We start from the raw sequence: 21,150 nt of genomic DNA, 5'->3' as shown, positions 1-21,150 counted from the left end.
CTTTAATTGCCATTTAAACCTGTGTGTGTCACCTTGTGTGTCTGTAACAAGGCCAAACATTCAAGAGTATGTAAACTTTTGATCAGGGCCATTTGGGTGATTTCTGTTATCATTATGATTTAAAAAGGTGCCCATCAACTATGTGATGATAAATGGCTTCATATGATCATTATCCTTAAATAAAAGACAGGTTTTTTTTTTTTTTTTTTTTGCATGATCAGTCATATTTTCAAAATCAATGCCAAAATTTCACAATTTCTGCCAGGGTATGCAAACTTTTGGGCATAACTGTATAATAATCACACACATCAATAACTACACCGCTCTCCACTGTCCCACCCTGATGAGAGCCCTCCAAGAACGGTAAATATTTGCCCCTTTTCCCAACAAACAAATCCAAATTCCCCAGTCTTCTAGATGACCCTTCTTCGAAAGCCGCCACCCTCCCCATCTCCAAGCAGCATTCCTGAAATGGGGGCACTCCAGCCGACTTCCATCACCTTAAAACAATTTGTCTGGTGATCATGACACTGGTTAGGACCCAATTTTTTGTGTTTATTTCCTATATTGATGACCGCCCCATTGCCTAAAATAAAGAGTCTGGGGCAAAATGAAATTTGAGTGCCCAATACATCACACATAAAACTCTGAACCTTCAACCAAAATTCTTGGATCTTAGCACACCACCAAAAAACATGGGTTGTGTCTCCAACTTCTGATTTGCATCACCAGCAGGTGGGTGTGTCTTTAAGACCAAGCCTATACAATCTAGAGGGGGTCCAATAGAATCGATGTAAAATCTTGAATTGCATAAGGTGCACCCTTGCATCTCTAGATTCAGACTTGACGTTTTTTGAATCCTAGCCCACACTCCCTCCACCAATACTAAGTTTAAATCTTTCTCCCATAATCTCTTGATAGAAAAGCTCCGTCCCCCAGACTCTGAATTAGCAGGGAGTAATACACTGATGCCTCATGACCTTTTCCAAAAGCAGTAATCACCACTCCCAGAGTGTCTGCCACTTTTATGCTGCTCCCAAAAATAGTAGAGCAGGTGGCGCAGCTGTAAATACCTAAAAACTGAGATCTGGGAATCCCAAAATGTTGAACCAAATTTTCAAAGGATCTCACACTCCACTCTCATATAGGTCACCAAGTGTATTAACCTCCCTCACAATCCACTCTGACCAGCAGAAAGGGGAGTTATTAATACATAATTTTGTGTTCAGCCATATGCTTGAGGCAACATTTAAATATGTCCGAATAAAACACTCTGGACACTTTTGTCCATATCGGGTGCAAATGCGAGATAACGGGGTGTAACTTAACTTCTCCGATTAGTTTGATAGAAACCAGGGAGGGGCTCTCTCAGGTGGAAGCGTCCAATGAGCCAAATGTCTGAGACTGAATACATAATAATAAAACAAAATCTTGGGTATGCCTAGCGCACCTTTGTCAATCAGCCTATGCAACTTACTGAAATGTAATCTGGGACATTTACCATTCCAAATGAAGGACTTTGCTATGCTATCAAATTGCTTGAAATACGAGAGGGGGACATCTATAGGGAGAGACTGTAGCAGGTAGTTAAATTTTGGAATACAGTTCATTTTAGTAACATTAACCTTCCCAGTCATATATAAATATAATGAAGCCCACCTGCCCACATCGCTCAAACCTTTTTATTAAAGGGTCAAAATTAACTCACATGAATTTGCTGGGAATAAAACACCCAAATAATTAATGCCCTGTTTGGGCCACTGGAAGGCGCCCGGCTGAAAAGCCATTACCGGGCAGTACGCTGTCAGAGCCAAAGCTTCGGATTTAGACCAATTAACTCTGTATCCTGAGAACTTAGAAAAGCAATTAATAATTCTGTGGAGGCAAGGCATAGATCTAGTAGGGTCGGAGACAAATATTAAAATATCAAAATCTTATGCGCCACACCTCCCACCATCACCCCTGGAAAATCATCCTCCTTTCTTATCGTGGCTGCTGATGGTTCAAGGGCAAGACAGAACAATAAAGTGGAAAGAGGGCAACCCTGTCGGGTGCCCCTTATCCAGAGTAAGATCATCTCAAATTAATCTGTTCATTTATACCGCTGCTACTGGGTGTCTATTAATTAACTTAATACAACCAATGAAAGTATTCCCAAACCCGGACATTTCCAAAATCTTAAAAAGATAATCCCATTCTACCATATCAAACGCCTTTTCTGCATCAAGTGAGATGGCAGCGACCGGACTCTGATCATTCGCCACTGACCACATGATATAATGATATTATGAAACACCTAATGTTGTCAGAAGAGCTACAGCCCCGAATGAACCCCACCTGATCTATATGTATAAGAGATATCATAACTTAATCGGTTAGCCAAAATTTTTACAATATTTTAACGTCTAGCTGGATCAGTGAAATTGGATGGTAACTCTTACACTCGTTTGGATCTTTGTCCTTTTTAAGAATCAGACTGATCCGGGCTTGCGTCATGGTTGGCGGAAGCGTTCCATTCTTTAATGATTCCATATAAACTTCTAGCAAGAATGGAGCCAGTTCTGTAGCATAATATCTAAAAACCTCAACGTGGCAAAGCCATCTGGCCCCGGAGCCTTGTCTGTAGGCAAGGCCTTAATTACCTCGCCAAGCTCCTCCAAGGTTATTTCAGAATCAAGGGAATTTTTTTGCTCAGCCGTCAGTTTAGGAAGTTCTAATGTTTCCACAAAGTTTCTAATATCCTCATCAGTAGACGAAGATGTGGAACTATAGAGATCAAGATAGAATTCTTTAAAAGCATTATTAAAATCAATGGCTAAGGTAAATATTTCACCACCAAATGATTTCACTGAGGGAAATGTAAGGAAAAAAACTCTCTCTGTTTTATATACACTACCGTTCAAAAGTTTGGGGTCACTTGTCTGAAATGTTTCTCATGATCTTAAAAACCTTTTGATCTGAAGGCGTATGCTTAAATGTTTGAAATTAGTTTTGTAAATAAAAATATAATTGTGCCAACATATTTAATTACAAAACTAAAATTGTATTTAAAAAAATACGTTTTTGAAATGGATGACATGGACCAAATAATTAAGCAGCCACTAAGTGCCCAGCATATAGATGAGAACTAAAAATTAAAAAATACTGTTTAAAAAGCATCCCAGGGTGATACCTCAAGAAGTTGGTTGAGAAAATGCCAAGAGTACATTTCTGCAAAATCTAGGCAAAGTGTGGCCACTTTGAAGATGCTAAAATATAACATAGTTTTGATTTTCATTTTGAATTTTTTTAGTCACAACATAATTCCCTTATTTCCATTTCTATGATACCATAGTTTTGATGACTTTACTATTATTCTAAAATGTGAAAAAAAATTAAAATAAAGAATAAGTGACCCGAAACTTTTGAATGGTAGTGTATCTAGCCAGAGGTTTTCCTGCCTTGTCCCCTGACTCAAAGTATGACTGTCTTGCCCTGAATAGCCAAAACTCCATCTTCCGTGACAAAATAGTATTATACCTGTATTTCAATCGGGTCAATTCTCTTGAGGCCATCAGACGACATTCGGGGCTTCAGCTCTGTCTCTGCACTTTTAATATTTCATTCCAACTTCACGAGTTCTCGTACTTTGAATTTTTTGGTGAATGAGGCACACTGTATGATCCGGCCCCTAAGAACTGCTTTAAGTGCCTCCCAAGCCACGCCCACAGAGGATTCTGAGGACCAGTGGTCTCCATATAAACATTGATTTCAGCCTTTAACATTTGTTGGAATTCAGGATTTTGTAAAAGGCATACATTAAAGAGCCAACTATATGATTTCCTTTTCTGCATATGTGGCAACACCTCTAAACTCACCAGAGCGTGATCTGAGACTAAAATGTTTCCAATTGAGCAATCAACAACAGATGAAATGAGGGACTTATATATATATATATATATAATATATATATATATAAAAATCTATTCTAGAATAAATCTTATGGACTGATGAATACAATTTATAGTTCCTACCAGATGGGTTCAGAAGTCTCCAAATATCTGTAAGACCAAGATTTTTACACATCCTGTGAAGCGTCAATGTTGCTCTAGTGGGCTTACACACTTTTGCTTCACTATGATCAAGGATTGAGTCCATCAAAAGATTAAAGTCTCCCAATATTATATCATGAGGGTTGCAAGCGGCTTGCAGCATCCCTTCGAGATCTTTAAAAAAAGCCCTGATCATCAACATTAGGTACGTAGATATTAGCCAAAATAAGACTTTGCCCCTGAATTTCTGCTAAAACAATAATGACCCTTCCTAATTTATCTTTAGTCTGTTTGAGACATTTGAATTGTAGATGCTTACTTATCAGTGTAATGACTCCCCTGCTCTTACTTGAGCCAGCACTAAAGAAAACATGTCCACCCAATATCTTCCCAAATTTTTCAGCTTCCTGCAGGGAATGATGCGTTTCTTGAAGAAGCACTATCATATTTCTTACGCTTAAGAAGAGAAATAACCTTCCTTCTTTTTATGGGGTACCCCAACCCATTCACATTCCACGTGGAGAGAGACAATCTGCTCATTAACATTTTACATATGAGAAAAATAGACAGAAAAAACAGAATTATAAAGACCACATTCCAACATTAGTGCAACAGTCAAACCCCAAACTTACCCCCCAAACAAAACAAACAGAAAAAAGAAAAACGTGCGCATTAACCCTGTGCATGACAGCGCCAACTGGCATCCATCCCTCTAAACACAAACAGTATGTGTACACCAACGAGAGCCCCCGCGACAACTTTGCCGTCGGATTGATCAAGTCTGGTGTTTCTGTAAAAATGTTGTGAGACAGAATTACACAATAAAAGATAATCACTAAAACAAACTCCAGTCAATAGGTGGAATAAACACAAAGAACGTGTAGATTCATCCACATAACTGTCCCAAAGGTATGTTACTCAAAAAAACAAACTCCAGCCGATAGGCGGAACCAGCAAATAAAAATAAACGGCACTAATTTTCCTTGGACAGTCAAACGAATGTTCAGTGAGCCGGCCTATTTGGCTGTTACATGAGTGCAACAAATGACCTAATCACTCCAATGACTTGCAAGAAATACTCCACTAAACAAACTCCAGCCAGTAGGAGGCATAAGCACAAAGAATGTGCAGATTCACCCACAAACAGTCCCAAAGGAGTGTTACTTCACACAACAAACCCCAGCTGCTAGGCGGAACCAGCACAAAAAAAACAAAAAAGGCGCTTCGTTTCCTTGGACAGTCAAATTAATGTTCAGTGAGTAGGTCCACTCGGCTGCAACGTGAGTACCACAAAATAACAGATTAGCAGATAATTCCCTCTCCGTTGACTCCAGATAATCTATCCGTTTCTCGACATCCCCCACTCTTGTAACCACCTCAGAGAATTTCGTCTCCATGGCAGTGATTGATCGTATTACAGCAAGATTCTCCAAGTCAGCAACTACCTTCATCAGCATTGCCGACATGTTCAACAATTCTCGCTGTATTTCCCTCACTTCTCCGGCCAAATCTGCTCCCTGGCTCAAGGCCTCCGGGGGTTTGTCAGCTTGAGCACGTAAGTGTCTTTTAATGTCTCCAGAGCCCGAGGATTTTGAATTCTTTGACATCGGTTGGCCGATATTAGCCTTTCACCGATATATCGGTATCGGCGTATATTTTACCGATATGCGGCAATATGAAAACTTTTTTTCAGAACATATAATGCAGAAAACAATGCATTAGAATTGGTGTCATAGCGTAGTTTGTCCAGCAGAGCGTGCTCTGACTCCATTGTTTACAGAGCTGAACTGACGGTGGCTCTGCAGAGTTGAGCGTTGTCTCGGTAAGTTGTTAACTAGTTTGAAATACATATTGGAAACTTAATAACCCCATCATTTTCCCTTTTCAATATAACTAATATAACATTAACCATGTCCCTGACAACCATGTCACTCATGTCTGTTTGCTGTTAGCCAGCTATAGTTTGTCAGTGCAGTAAGTAATGTAGCAGATTGAAAGGTAAACATCAGATCATCTTTTGCAGCTCAGCAAACAACAGTGCAGTGGTGGATTGTGTCTGAGTGTTGATTTCACGCTATGTTGTTACCTAGTTGGTGAGACACAATGCTGGAAAGTAAAATAAACAATGTCCGTCTTTTACTCTCTGTGACAATGAGCTTATAGCTAACTAGCTACTCATGTAGCTACTTTCATTGTTGTCAGATGAGTGGAAGTTAATGAGTAAAAATTTATTCACTGTTTTGTTTAGGATTCACAGTTTGGTACCCCCTTCAACCGAACAATTCCAGTTGTTGCATTTATAAAATGTAATATTTAGAAGTCTGGTTTTCCACCGTTGAAAGTTTCCCCTGAAATTGTATAGCAGAATATGGTGTAACACTGCTGCCGCTGTTATCTCTTGACTCAGCAGTATTAATATAGTCAGCATTTGACTGATACTAAACAGTACTGATGTTTATTTAGCTATTTATTTTATTTATTCTTTATTTTAATGGTCAGCATTTGACTGATACTACACAGTACTGATGTTTATTTAGCCATTTATTTTATTTATTCCTTATTTTAATGGTCAGCATTTGACTGATACTAAACAGTACTGATGTTTATTTAGCTATTTTATTTTTATTTATTCTTTATTTTAATGGTCAGCATTTGACTGATACTAAACAGTACTGATGTTTATTTAGCTATTTTATTTTTATTTATTCTTTATTTTAATGGTCAGCATTTGACTGATACTAAAAAGTAATACTGATGTTTATTAAGCTATTTATTGTATTTGTATTTATTCTTTATTTTCTCAGTGTTCATTTCTAGAATTTGTTGACAATGTATAATAATTATGTCAAATATTCTTTGATAAAAACATTTAAGAAAGCAGCCTCCTGAGTACCTTTGCATAGTCATATTGGTGCAAAATCTGTGAAAAATGTTTTCATTCCAGCTCAAAAATTTAATATATCGGCCACCATATCAGTAATCTGTGAATTTTCGCTCTCTAAAATTGGTATCTGTATCAGTCTCAAAAATCCCATTTCGGTCGGGCTGTAGAACAGTGTATCGAATCTCACCGGTTTATGACATTAATAGTGTTAAAGGTAGCAAAGTGCACAGAGCTCACCGTTGCATGGTGCCATGTGACTCCCCTAACTTTGTTTTGATGAATTTGGGTCGTCCACCTAAGCAAATGGGGGTGTCAGCCGTTGTATTCAGTGAGCACCATCAATGAAAATATTTTGTGTAATACTCACACAAACGGAAATTATGCTTTCACCTGCTCCTTGTCACTGGATGCTTGGCACAGTACACACGTCAGCTAAATTAAAGTATTACATTCCTGAGATAAAAAGAGAGACCATGATGACATTTGCTTTTTTATTTAGCTTCATGATTTTAGTTAATTGAGGACAGCAGCCTGTGATCATGCACTGACATGATCAGTCATTCCTCAGGAGGAGGAAGGCTGTGCTTGTCTCTATCCATCTGGTGGCATGAGAAGATCTGTTGTACACCAGGCCTTGTTGTCGGCACAGGAACTGAACTCCACCACTTTATCTAAAGAATGGTAAAGTCACAGCCATGAACCATGATTTGCTCATCAGTTACAGGTGGTATTAGCGAAGGGACATTCTTACCCTGTGTCCAAATGAGCATATTTCGCTGCTATGCCAAATGCAGTATGTCAGTTGAGTAGTATGTCCCGAATCTTCAGTATTCGTAAAACAGAAGATGAGAAACACCCGGATTACCTACTACATCCACAGAGATTTTGAAGGGGGCATCCACTGGAACACATTTCATATCACATAATTCCACGCGAGCTGAGATGTCATATTCAAAACTCTGAATTAAAAAAAAATGGTGGAGAACTGTGAGTCAGGCACTTTAACTATAAGATCTATATTCTGTGCATTCATAAAGTATTATGTTGTAGCCTTATGCTAAATTGCTGATTTGGGGATTTTCTGCCATTCTTCTCTACGGATCCTCTCAAGCTCTGTCAGGTTGGATGGGAACCGTCAGTGGACAGCCATTTTCAGGTCTCACCAGAGATGTTCGATTGGGTTCAAGTCCGGCTCTGGCTGGGCCACTCCAGGACATTCACAGTTGTCCCTAAGCCACACTTGCATTCTCTTGGGTGTGTGCTTATGCTCATTGTCCTGTTGGAAGGTGAACCTTTGGCCCAGTCTGAGGTTATGAGTGCTCTGGGTCAGGTTTTCATTAAGGATATCTCTGTGTTTTGCTGCGTTCAGCTTTCCTTCAACCCTGACCAGTCCCCCAGTCCCTGCCGCTAAAAAAACACCCCCACAGCATGATGCTACCAACACCATGCTTCACCGTTGAGATGGTATTGCACAGGTGATGAGTGGTGCCTGGTTTCCTCCAGACATGATGCTTGGAATTGAGACCAAACAGTTCAATCTTTGTTTCATCAGACCAAAGAATCTTGTTTCTCACAGTCTGAGAGTCCTTTAGATGCTTTTTGCAAATTCCAAGCTGGCTTTCATGTGTCTTGCACTGAGGAGAGGCTTCCGTCTGGCCACTCTGCCATAAAGCCCAGATCGGTGGAGTGTTGCAGTGATGGTTGTCCTTCTGCAAGTTTCTCCCATCTCCACACATGATCTCTGGAGCTCAACCAGAGTGACCATCGGGTTCTTGGTCACCTCTCTTACTAAGGCCCTTCCCCCGAATGCTCAGTTTGGCCGGGCGTCCAGCTCTAGGAAGAGCCCTGGTTGTACCAAACTTCCATTTTAAAAATTATGGAGGCCACTGTGCTCTTGGAAACTTTCAGTGCAGCCATTTTTTGCCCAATGAATCCAAGAGAAGCATTCCTGTGTGACTCTTGTTGTATGCGATCATTGCTTGGACATGATGATCTCGTCTACATCATGTTCATCATCCAGGACCACAGTCCCTCTTCATCCGGCCCACACTGTCTGTATTTGTAGTAGCCTGTGATTCATGTGACCACTGAAGGTTTAATAGACTACATTATCCTGTGTGCTAATAACCCTGTTTTGCTAATGCCATTTTTTAACATGCAGAGCTGAGAGGCAGTGCCTCTGAGAAGAAAACGCTGCCTCTGGGAATTATAAGGGACTCTTCTTCTGCTAACGTTGCAGTTTTACTCAAAGGACTGCTTCATAAGTCTGTTTATTCAATAAATTATTGTAGAGAGAAGAGGAACTTAGCCTAGTTAAATCTGCAGTGTGCAAATTACGCCTACACACTAACAATGTGGTTGATAATGTGCACCAATTGTGTCTATGTCCAAGTGTCTTTCTCAACCTTCTGTTGTTAAATTATCAGTGTTTACCTTTAAGACTATTTAATATGTGTTTTGGACTGGGGTAGTATGTCAGTGCTGTGATAATCATTTGTACTTGAGATTCATTTCTCAACTTCATTGCTCACAAAACCAAAATAATGGAATACAGATAAAGCTCTTTGTTTGGATGCTAAAATATCCGTTGTTCTTGGGGAACGTTACTCAATTTACTTTGCTTTCATTTCGTCCTCTCAAAGTTAAGCAGGCTACTGCAAATATAGCAGAATATGCAATCCCAGAACACACAAGTGCACCCAGACCCAGTGTCTGTTATTGTGTTCATTTAGGCTAGTCATTTGAGCAGTTTGTAACTTGGACTGCTTGATTTTGAAACAGTGAGATAATTAAATAGTAAATTTTTATAATTTTGCAATATTCTAATCCTGACTTTTCATAAAAAGAAGCTGTAATAAGAATTATTTCAACATTAATTGCGCAGCCTTACAAAAGTGCCATGTAAAAGATGTCAAAAGTACCGGTACTTTGGTACCAAGTCGATACTAAATAAAAATATTTGTCACGATACATATGTTTCTGCAGTATCGGTAGTACCGAGCACTGATTAATTCGGTCCCAGCGTGCTATCTGAAGCCCCATTCACACTGCTAGCAATTGTATCGCTGGATGCGACAGGAGACCATTCATTTTCAATGAGAGCTGGCGACTTCCGGCAACTCAAACGACAGCAACCATTGGCGACAAGAAGTGGGCGTGTCGAGAGATGCAACAAAGTTGAGAAAAGTTTAACTTTATGCATATGCGGAGCGATATCGCACAGCGACTATCAATGACAGAAGACAGTGGAGCTCATTTCATCTGTATCCTGTAAAACAATGGAGCTGAGTGCAGGAAAAATGGAGTTTTGTTGTCATCGATCTCACTGTTCTAAATAATTTGTCTGTAACCACATACAAGGATATAATAAAACAATGATGCGTGGAAAACTGTGTCAGAAATTGACGGCAGTGAGTTTGATTGATACATTGAAAGATCGTTCATTGACATGGTTGAACATTGCTGCAGTTTATAACACTACCCTCCAGAATGATCATATTTAGCGGGATGATGTAGATTGATGTACCAGAGATTGTTGATATAGACCTGATAAACAGCAGCACCATCTTTGATTATTACAGTGAGGCTATGAGGGATAGATGTACAGTCTCTTCAATGGGCCATACTGCAAGTGTTTTTGGATCGTTTCATGGACAAAACATTGAAAAACATGTCGTTCCAAGAACATTCAGTAGACAACTCCCAGATAACATGAGTTGTGGAAAATCAGATGGGATCTAGGAGCTTAATAAAGCCTTATACTGTGTGTGCCATTGAAGAGACCGTATGCTTTACAGCCTCGTTTTTATTCCCATTAAAAGTTAAAGATGGCAGTACTGTGAATAAGGTCTATTGTGAGTTTAATTCATACATTAATAGATTGTTTGTCTTGTTCATAGTATGATGCATTGAGCACAGCTGCAGTTTATATAAAAACAAATGATTCCTAGTCAAATAAGAATGGTCTCTCAGTTTTACTGTCAATATATCTCATCTATGAATCAGATTTTCTAAAGCTATGGCCAGTTGTGCAGCTGACCAATAACGTTAGAGCGACAACAGCAGGAACACCCTCAAGCGACACAGAGAACAGAGACTAGCGTCAAAATCGCTGACAGTGTGAAAGGGGCTTGACTGACACACGACTGCTTTCAAATGCTTACACGCTCAGTTGACCATGTGTTCTGTTACTCCTATTACACTGGAATACACAATTAATCAAATTCAAAAAGTTCGCAATATGTCCTAGTGTGATTATTAAACCATGAAAGTCTGCAATCTTAGTTTTTATGAGCTGTGTGCTTTAAAGAAATGTGTGAAGCCGACCACTCATACACTGGAAACTCCACAGACATTGAGAATCATTTGTGCTGTATGAAATGACAAAGCAGAGCACTTGTAGATATATTTATATATTTAAATCACAGCATCTGTGATTTAACGATCACACTGGGCCGTGTAACAAACTGTTTATCCAGAGAAGTTAAAGGGATAGTTCACCCCAAATCTGGGATGGCATGAAGGTGAGTAAATGATAAGAGAATTTTCAATTTGGGGTGAACTATCCCTTTAACGGTCATTTCAGTGCAAGTGAATGGTGGTCAGACCTTTTGAAGCTCCAAAAAGCAGATAAAGTCAACATTAAAGTATCCGTTCGACTCCAGTAGTTTAATCAATGTCTTATGGAGTGATCCAGTGATCCAGTCGGTCTTGGGTGAGAAGGGACCAAAATATAACTCCTTTTTCATTGTACATTGTAATCTCTAGGCACGGACATGATTTCAAGCTTGATTACACTTCCCAGAGCTTGATGCATGTGCATAGTGCTAGATGGCGGTATAGGAAGTGTAATTGAACTTGAAATCATGATCGCCAAGGAGACTGCTGTCAAGATTTATAGTGAAAAAAGAAGTTACATTTTGGTCTGTTCTCACACAAAACCAATTAGATTGCTTTAGATGACATTCATTAACCCACTGGAGTCTTATGGATTACTTTAATGCTGCCTTTATCTGCCTGTATGAGCTTCATTAGCCTGGCCACCATTCACTTGCATTGTATAGACCTAAAAGCAGAGATATTCTTCTAAAAATCTTCATTTGTGTTCAGCAGAAGGAAAAAGTCATATACATCTTAGATGGTACGAGGGTGAGTAAATGATGAGAGAATTTTCATTTTTGGGTAAACTAACCCTAAAAGTTTTTGGCAAAAACACACGTTGAATAAAAACACGACTCCAAAATAAAAGCTACATGTCTGAAATTGAAGTAATAGCAACATAAATACAGTTGTGCTCAAAAGTTTGCATACTCTGACAGAAATTGTGAAATTTTGGCATTGATTTTGAAAATGACTGATCATGCAAAACCTGTCTTTTATTTAAGGATAGTGATCATAGGAAGCCATTTATTATCACATAGTTGTTTGGCTCCTTTTTAAATCATAATGATAACAGAAATCACCCAAATGGCCCTGATCAAAAGTTTACATACCCTTGAATGTTTGGCCTTGTTACAGACACACAAGGTGACACACAGGTTTAAATGGCAATTAAAGGTTAATTTCCCACATCTGTGGCTTTTTAAATTGCAATTAGTGTCTGTGTATAAATAGTCAATGAGTTTGTTAGCTCTCACATGGATGCACTGAGCAGGCTAGATACTGAGCCATGGGGAGCAGAAAAGAACTGTCAAAAGACCTGCGTAACAAGGTAATGGAACTTTATAATGATGGAAAAGGATATAAAAAGATATCCAAAGCCTCGAAAATGCCAGTCAGTACTGTTCAATCACTTATTAAGAAGTGGAAAATTCAGGGATCTCTTGATACCAAGCCAAGGTCAAGTAGACCAAGAAAGATTTCAGCCACAACTGCCAGAAGAATTGTTCAGGATACAAAGAAAAACCCACAGTTAACCTCAGGAGAAATGCAGGCTGCTCTGGAAAAAGACGGTGTGGTTGTTTCAAGGAGCACAATATGACAATACTTGAACAAAAATGAGCTGCATGGTCGAGTTGCCAGAAAGAAGACTTTATTGCGCCAATGCCACAAAAAAGCCCAGTTACAGTATGCCAGACAACACCTTGACACGCCTCACAGCTTCTGGCACACTGTAATTTGGAGGGATGAGACCAAAATAGAGCTTTATGGTCACAACCATAAGTGCTATGTTTGGAGAGAGGTCAACAAGGCCTATAGTGAAAAGAATACCATCCCCATTGTGAAGCATGGTGGTGGATCACTGATGTTTTGGGGGTGTGTGAGCTCTAAAGGCACGGGGAATCTTGTGAAAATTGATGGCAAGATGAATGCAGCATGTTATCAGAAAATACTGGCAGACAATTTGCATTCTTCTGCACGAAAGTGGCGCATGGGACGCACTTGGATTTCCAGCACGACAATGACCCTAAGCACAAGGCCAAGTTGACCCTCCAGTTGTTACAGCAGAAAAAGGTGAAGGTTCTGGAGTGGCCATCACAGTCTCCTGACCTTAATATCATCGAGCCACTCTGGGGAGATCTCAAACGTGCGGTTCATGCAAGACGACCAAAGACTTTTCATGACCTGGATGCATTTTTCCAAGACGAATGGGCAGCCTGCAAGAATTTGGGGCCTAATAGACAAATATTACAAAAGACTGCACGCTGTCATTGATGCTAAAGGGGGCAATACACAGTATTAAGAACTAAGGGTATGCAGACTTTTGAACAGGGGTCATTTCATTTTTTTCTTTGTTGCCATGTTTTGTTTTATGATTGTGCCATTCTGTTATAACCTACATATGAATCCCATAAGAAATAAAAGAAATGTGTTTTGCCTGCTCACTCATGTTTTCTTTAAAAATGGTACATATATTACCAATTCTCCAAAGGTATGCAAACGTTTGAGCGCAACTGTATAATAAAATTATAGTAATAGTATAGTAATATTAACTTTAGTAATATTAAGAACAATAAATAATTCTTAAAAAATTATATGATAATAATAAGTAATATATTACCAGCAAGAGTTCTGTTGTACTGAATAAAAGTTTAAGAAAATGCAATGGTATGTTAAAAAGAAATTGTTCTATTTTCACATGTTAAAATAATTAATTTGATTAGACACCATTTTGATGATGAAATTAAATTAAATGTTAAAACATGGAATTATATAATAATTAGAAATAGAAAAAATAAACCAGATTTTAGTAGAGCCCTACTTAAAAACACTTAAGCAATGCATGCTTAATTGAGAAACACTTGAAACATGCATTTATTTTAGGTTTTTATTAATGTTGAAATTTAACTTTAAATAGGCTGAAGTTCAATAGTGCATTATCATATTAGCATATTTTTTGCTGTGGTATCGAAATTGGTCCAATTTTTTTAAACTGACAGTTAGTAGTGTAGTCTAGGGCATACGCCATATGCCCACCTATCTTTCAAAGGATTTTGCGTGTACCCCCCTAATATGAGTTATAAGTTTGGCCACCAGAACAGCGAGGAGGCTTTTGACCCATAACTTTTAATTATACTGAGGTGATGCGCAGCATAAAATCAGCATAAATACCTTGATAAAATCACAGTATGCCCACCTCTTCAGTCACTACAACACCACCACTGACAGTGATCCTCTGTATTACCAAAGTCTTTCTAGCAGGTCAGTCCAATGTCAGCCATCTTTGGAACGCTCTCGGGAGGCGATTTCCAGTCATGTCAGTGCAGTTCCTATCTGCTTGAATGGGGAAAGACCGAAATCTCAAAAATGGTTCGTCAAGATTACGATCAAAGAACAAATTTCAAATCAGCAATAACATTTTATAATAATGGAATTATAAAGTGTGCTTCTTTACCTCATGTTACGCTCAGACACGCTTTTATCCTGGTTTGTATAGCTAATGCGCATGCGTGTTAGCTAGTTGATTGACAGGCAATGTCTGTATCTAAAAGGTGATTGGCTCTTTTACTTGTAAGGCGGGACTTCTTTTCTATATCCGTTGAACGCTGAGCGCTAGAGCTTCTTAGTTGGGCGTTCCAATTTCTGCCATTCATTTAAATGAAGTGGCCCATCTCTGCTAAATAATCTCTGGTATTACTCATCTAAAATGTTTTTTAACAGATCTACTAATTTGAAAACACCAAATTACTTGTTGATGGCCTCTTTCCTTTGCACAGTGAGCAAGACCAGAGAAAATCCACAAGGAACTGCTGCTGTTTTACAGGCAGCACAAATAAATCTAACCAGCACAAAACATATTTAAAGGGATAGTTCACCCAAAAAGTATTTTTTTGTACCATCATTTACTCAGCATGTTGTGTCAAACCCATTATGACTTTCTTCAGTGGAATACAAAAGGAGATGTTAAGCAGAATGTTCACCTCAGTCACCATTAACTTTCATTGTAAGGAAAAAAATAATTCAGTGAAGTGAATGGTGACTGAATCTAACATTCTGTGTCTTTGAGTGTGGGAGAGCTGCATGTCCACATGATGACAAACCATCTGCAGTCGGTGTGGCATTTCTTCATGAGCAGGATTCTAAAAATATAACCTTGTGTTTGTATGTTGCTTTCTCATCTCACACCTCCACTATTCACATGCCATCACTTCCTCCTCACCACATCAATACATCTATATCTGCTGACTTCTCTGCTGTTATTCTCTTTGAAAAGCTACCTTTGTAGATTGATCTTGATGGCTGTGCCCTGTTGCCCATATTTGAAGTGCTAATTGACCTACTGTGGTCATTTGAATGAATTAACTGTGCAGACAGAGCTTGTCCAAACAAAGTGCAGGACTTATTGTGAGGAGTTTTTTCAGATGTTGCATGTCAAAGCTAGCCAAGATGATCAAAATGACCTGCCACTGCACAAAAAGTATACAATGAAATATTCACAGCATAAATATACAGTACAACCATGGTAAATTGCAGCCCCTAAATTGCACTGTTAATTCAATTCTACATGTGCAATTCTACATTCTTTTTTTGCATCAGAGACTTTTGTCATTAATATACTTCCATAGTTCTCGATTCCCAAATCTATTTTTCCCTGTCTTTCTCTCCCTTCTAGTCCTTCATGCTGCCTCCTGCCTTGACCCCCTGATGCAAAACACTTAAATCAGACAAGAGTGTTATTTTTTTTCTCTCTCTCCACAGGGACTAAAAACCTCTGAAAAATTAACAAAGTGTTATTAGAAAAGCTACTGTTTAATTTAGAGAGCTGCATGTTTTTAATAGCTGAGGCTCTGCAGTAAAAGCTTTTTAAAATTTCACGCTGTGCTGAGGCAGCTTTTTAGAGCAAGATTTTACTTTCAATATATCTGGATGGGTTTGTGTCACAAGAAAACTTCAGTATCCTTTCTTGAAGCTTTCCAAAAATATCCTTGGCAATCTCTGCAGGTCTCTCTTTGCAGATTTAAGCCGAGGTACTGCATCATTGCAAAGCTATTTTTCAAATCTGTAGGCCATTTTTGAAAAAGATTAACTAAACTTAGGCTTGATGATGTCAGCATGCCAAAAAGAGGCATGTAAAAAAAAAAAAAAGCAGCAATTTGCAACATTCAGAGTCACACTAAAATTAATGCTGATGGACCAAATGGAGGAAGCAACTAACTTCCTGAATCTGTGGTTTCTTTCAGATGGTACCATGGAAAGTTGGACAGAACCATTGCAGAAGAGCGATTGCGTCAGGCTCGGACACCGGGCAGCTACCTCATCAGGGAAAGCGACCGGCGGCCTGGCTCCTTCGTGCTGTCCTTCCTCAGTATGACCAATGTGGTCAATCACTTCAGGTGAGCAGTGCTGACTGGACTGTACAGACCTCAAGGGAAGTATTAATTAAAGCTCAGGAACCCCCTTACATTCTGTTAATATTTGTGTCCCTTAAAATGAACAGTTGTTTACAGTCTGTTTTGTTATTGATTTATTTTAGTGGTCCTTGTTAAGGCAAGAACTGTCACTATCACAAGAAAGACTATTATGGCTCATACTTCGGTTTGAAGTTGAGTTGAACTCAACTCTCCCTGCACGGTTTGTGCTAAAGACACAAATGATACCTCAAAACATGTGACTTGTTAATGAGAGGTGTGCTATTACTTTTTTAAGCAATCAGACTTTATCTGTTTAGGTCTGAAAAAACAGGTGGTAAAATCTCCTTGATGTGGAGACCCACTCCATATCGTTACAGGTGCGACCTTTTGACTTAAGGCAGTAAACAACCAGCCACAACGCCCTATAGCAACCACATAGCAATGCATTATCAGCTACTCAGAAGAGAGTTTAGTGGTCACAGTGTTTCCTTGGCAATCCCCCCACCTCCCCCCAAGTATTGTGGCTGCAATTTATGCAAGAGCAAGCATCACTCACATTTTCCTCAGGAAATGTCAAAAAAAATTAATAACTAAGGTCTTATCAATTATCTTGACAACATTTAAAAATCTTTAAACTGATGATTTTCTAGCTGGAAATTGTTTTGGAATTAAATTATTATAGCACTATAATTTTTCAGAAATAGAACTGAATGTAATTGTCAGGATTTTGTTCAATTGCATTATGATCTTAGAGGGTTTAATTAAAAAAAAAACCTTCCTTGTAGGTTACTATCTAACTTACTATCACTGTGACATTTAGTATTGAATGTTAGTTAAGGAGATATTTAAGGTTTGCTGGCGAAAACTTGACAGGCATTTCTATATGGTTTAAAAGATTATTTCTTAGGTAAAAGCTGGAATAGGGAACAAAAATGGTATGATAACATACTCACATCTACAAGTTCTGAATCATAAATCCTCAAGACATTATGAGGAAGGGTTACAGTTCTGGCTGTTTTTCATCAATGCAACTTGTGCCGCTCATGATCCAGTTATCGACAATCTGTGTGTGCGTTTCTTTTTTCTTTTTTATTATTATTATTACAAAGAAGGTTAGGAATATTAAATTGTCTGTGACATATGCTTGCAGAGTTTTGAATTGTCTCTTTGCAATAAAGCACTCACATTTAAATAACATGACCATTTGTATAACTAGAATGTTATACCTACCCACTGCATTTTATTGTATTTTGTTCTAGTTGTGTTAAATATATTTGGAATGACCCACACAAATACTTGATCACTGTAAATGTCACTCTATTTCATTCTGGCATTGTCTTGTAAATTTTATGAAGGCAAAAAACTTCACTCCTCTTGTGCGTGTGTTCAGGATCATCGCGATGTGTGGAGATTACTATATTGGTGGACGGCGCTTCTCATCCTTGTCAGACCTCATTGGTTACTACAGCTATGTGTCTTGCCTACTGAAAGGTGAAAAACTGTTGTCTCCAGTGGCTCCCCCAGAGGTACGATCGCAATCTGAAGTTCAAAATCAGAACTTCTAGTTTTACAAACCATATTAAGGATGGGTCAGGATGGTCAACCATCAGAGCACCGCATTGGTAACAAATTCACCACCATCAACAATAAAATTACTGTTGGACTACAAGTTGCCTGCTATGAGTAATGTTCTCATTATTATGCATAACCAATAGTTTTGTGCAGTTGAAGGTTATAGCTGATCAGCATTTTTTATTTGTTGAATATCTGCCAGTTAACTAATTGAAGGGCTGCACTTAATGTCCATACAGCTTAGAAGTGCATCTTTCGTACTGACAGCCCTCACACTAGTCGATCTGAATGATAATCAAGTCAGTATGAAGTTTTACACATCCCTGAAATATATTAAGTTAATGTGTTTGTTCCTTGATTTTTTTTTTTTTTTTTTTTTTTTTGTGTGTGTGTGTGTCTGAAGTTGTTTAATTGGAATTATCCAGGTGCAGCATTACATTTTGTCAGTGCTGATCATAACATCAGCATGTCTTTCTTTAGTCCCTGTGTTTTCAATGTTGCTGTAACCTCGCGTTCTCTTTCCAGCCAGTGGAGGACAGGAGACGAGTGAGGGCCATACTTCCATACACCAAAGTGCCAGATACTGATGAAATCAGGTACAAACCTTCTTACACAGTCATTCTAACGTACATTTTAGATGAACACTGTGCTAAGTGTTTAGTCGGACTGTGTTCTGCATGTGAGGGTAGCTGCAGTATTGAGTTTACATTCATCGTTTACAAATGTAATAGAATATAAGAATGTTGCAAAACAAAAATAATAAGCAGTTTTTCCACATCGTCATTAAATGAGTTTTTAATATTCAATCTAAAATTAGGGGCAGTATGACTCTGCTGGTGGGCTTATGCGTGCATATGCACTGCCTTGATTGTTGTTGTGCAAAATAATAAATGTTTTCAGATTCTGCCACATGCTTTGAATTTTTAAATCAGTCCAAAACTCACTTTACTCTATAGCCACTTTTCATTGAGCTTGCATTTTTCCATTGAACCTACACAGTTAGTAAGTAGTTACTTAAATAGATGTTTCACCTCCGTAGCCACTTAGCACAAGTTACCAATCTTTTTACTGTCGTGCTCAACGAGCAATGCAGAGAATAAAAAAGCTGAAAAGACTGCTTTAAATTTCTATAGCAGACTAGTTCTCACTCCCACATACACTGTATTGCCAAAAGTATTCACTCACCCATCCAAATAATTGAATTCAGGTGTTCCAATCACTTCCATGGCCACAGGTGTATAAAATGAAGCACCTAGGCATGCAGACTGCTTCTACAAACATTTGTGAAAGAATGGGCCGCTCTCAGCAGCTCAGTGAATTCCAGCGTGGTACTGTGATAGGATGCCACCTGTGCAACAAGTCCAGTCGTGAAATGTCCTCGCTACTAAATATTCCACAGTCAACTGTCAGTGGTATTATAACAAAGTGGAAGCGATTGGGAATGACAGCAACTCAGCCACAAAGTGGTAGGCCATGTAAAATGACAGAGCGGGGTCAGCGGATGCTGTGGCGCATAGTGCGCAGAGGTCGCCAACTTTCTGCAGAGTCAATCGCTACAGACCTCCAAAGTTCATGTGGCCTTCAGATTAGCTCAAGAACAGTGCATAGAGAGCTTCATGGAATGGGTTTCCATGGCCGAGCAGCTGCATCCAAGCCATACATCACCAAGTGCAATGCAAAGCGTCGGATGCAGTGGTGTAAAGCATGCCGCCACTGGACTCTAGAGCAGTGGAGACGCGTTCTCTGGAGTGATGAATCACGCTTCTCCATCTGGCAATCTGATGGACGAGTCTGGGTTTGGCGGTTGCCAGGAGAACGGTACTTGTCTGACTGCATTGTGCCAACTGTGAAGTTTGGTGGAGGGGAGATTATGGTGTGGGGTTGTTTTTCAGGAGCTGGGCTTGGCCCCTTAGTTCCAGTGAAAGGAACTCTGAATGCTTCAGCATACCAAGAGATTTTGGACAATTCCATGCTCCCAACTTTGTGGGAACAGTTTGGGGATGGCCCCTTCCTGTTCCAACATGACTGCGCACCAGTGCACAAAGCAAGGTCCATAAAGACATGGATGAGCGAGTTTGGTGTGGAAGAACTTGACTGGCCTGCACAGAGTCCTGACCTCAACCCGATAGAGCACCTTTGGGATGAATTAGAGTGAAGACTGCGAGCCAGGCCTTCTCGTCCAACATCAGTGTCTGACCTCACAAATGCGCTTCTGGAAGAATGGTCAAAAATTCCCATAAACACACTCCTAAACCTTGTGGAAAGCCTTCCCAGAAGAGTTGAAGCTGTTATAGCTGCAAAGGGTGGGCCGACGTCATATTAAACCCTATGGATTAAGAATGGGATGTCACTTAATTTCATATGCATCTAAAGGCAGATGAGCGAATACTTTTGGCAATATAGTGTATATAAGACCTATGTTAACCACATTCAGGACATGTTAGGGCTCATAATTTTGAAGAAGCAATTCCAAAATATCAAAGTAATACTTATCACTAGGGACATCCATATCTAAAATGATTTCTGATCTATCTAATCTATCTGAAATGTTCTTTTTGAGCATTGAATATTTCTTAAAGCATTTGGTCATTTTGTGTCATTTATATTTAATGATCTCTTTGGTGTCCAAATTTATAATTTATTGTGTATGTCTCAAGTTTTCTCAAAGGAGACATGTTTATCGTTCACAATGAACTGGAGGATGGCTGGATGTGGGTTACCAATGTTCGGACAGAAGAACAGGGCCTTATTGTGGATGATCTTGTGGAGGAGGTGGTAAGTGTTTGAGGAGAGTCTGAGGTATTGTCCTGTAAGAGTTTCTTACAAAGGACAGGTAAAAGATTTCAGTATTTTTTGTATAATATTGCACATT

General features: G+C 39.1%; 1 protein-coding gene across 1 annotated transcript in view; it reads left to right on the top strand.

Moving 5' to 3' along the window:
* Positions 1 to 21,150, top strand: part of LOC127432820 (ras GTPase-activating protein 1-like) — a 69,794-nt gene that overhangs the window by 20,163 nt on the left and 28,481 nt on the right. Inside the window, exons 2-5 of the mRNA XM_051684254.1 lie at positions 16,536 to 16,688; positions 18,097 to 18,232; positions 18,804 to 18,874; positions 20,936 to 21,053. Coding sequence (XP_051540214.1) covers positions 16,536 to 16,688; positions 18,097 to 18,232; positions 18,804 to 18,874; positions 20,936 to 21,053 — 478 coding nt within the window. The remainder of the gene's footprint in view (positions 1 to 16,535; positions 16,689 to 18,096; positions 18,233 to 18,803; positions 18,875 to 20,935; positions 21,054 to 21,150) is intronic.

This window comes from Myxocyprinus asiaticus, chromosome 4 (assembly GCF_019703515.2).
Source record: "Myxocyprinus asiaticus isolate MX2 ecotype Aquarium Trade chromosome 4, UBuf_Myxa_2, whole genome shotgun sequence".
NCBI classification, from domain to species: domain Eukaryota; kingdom Metazoa; phylum Chordata; class Actinopteri; order Cypriniformes; family Catostomidae; genus Myxocyprinus; species Myxocyprinus asiaticus.
This window is presented reverse-complemented; position numbering and strand designations above follow the sequence as displayed.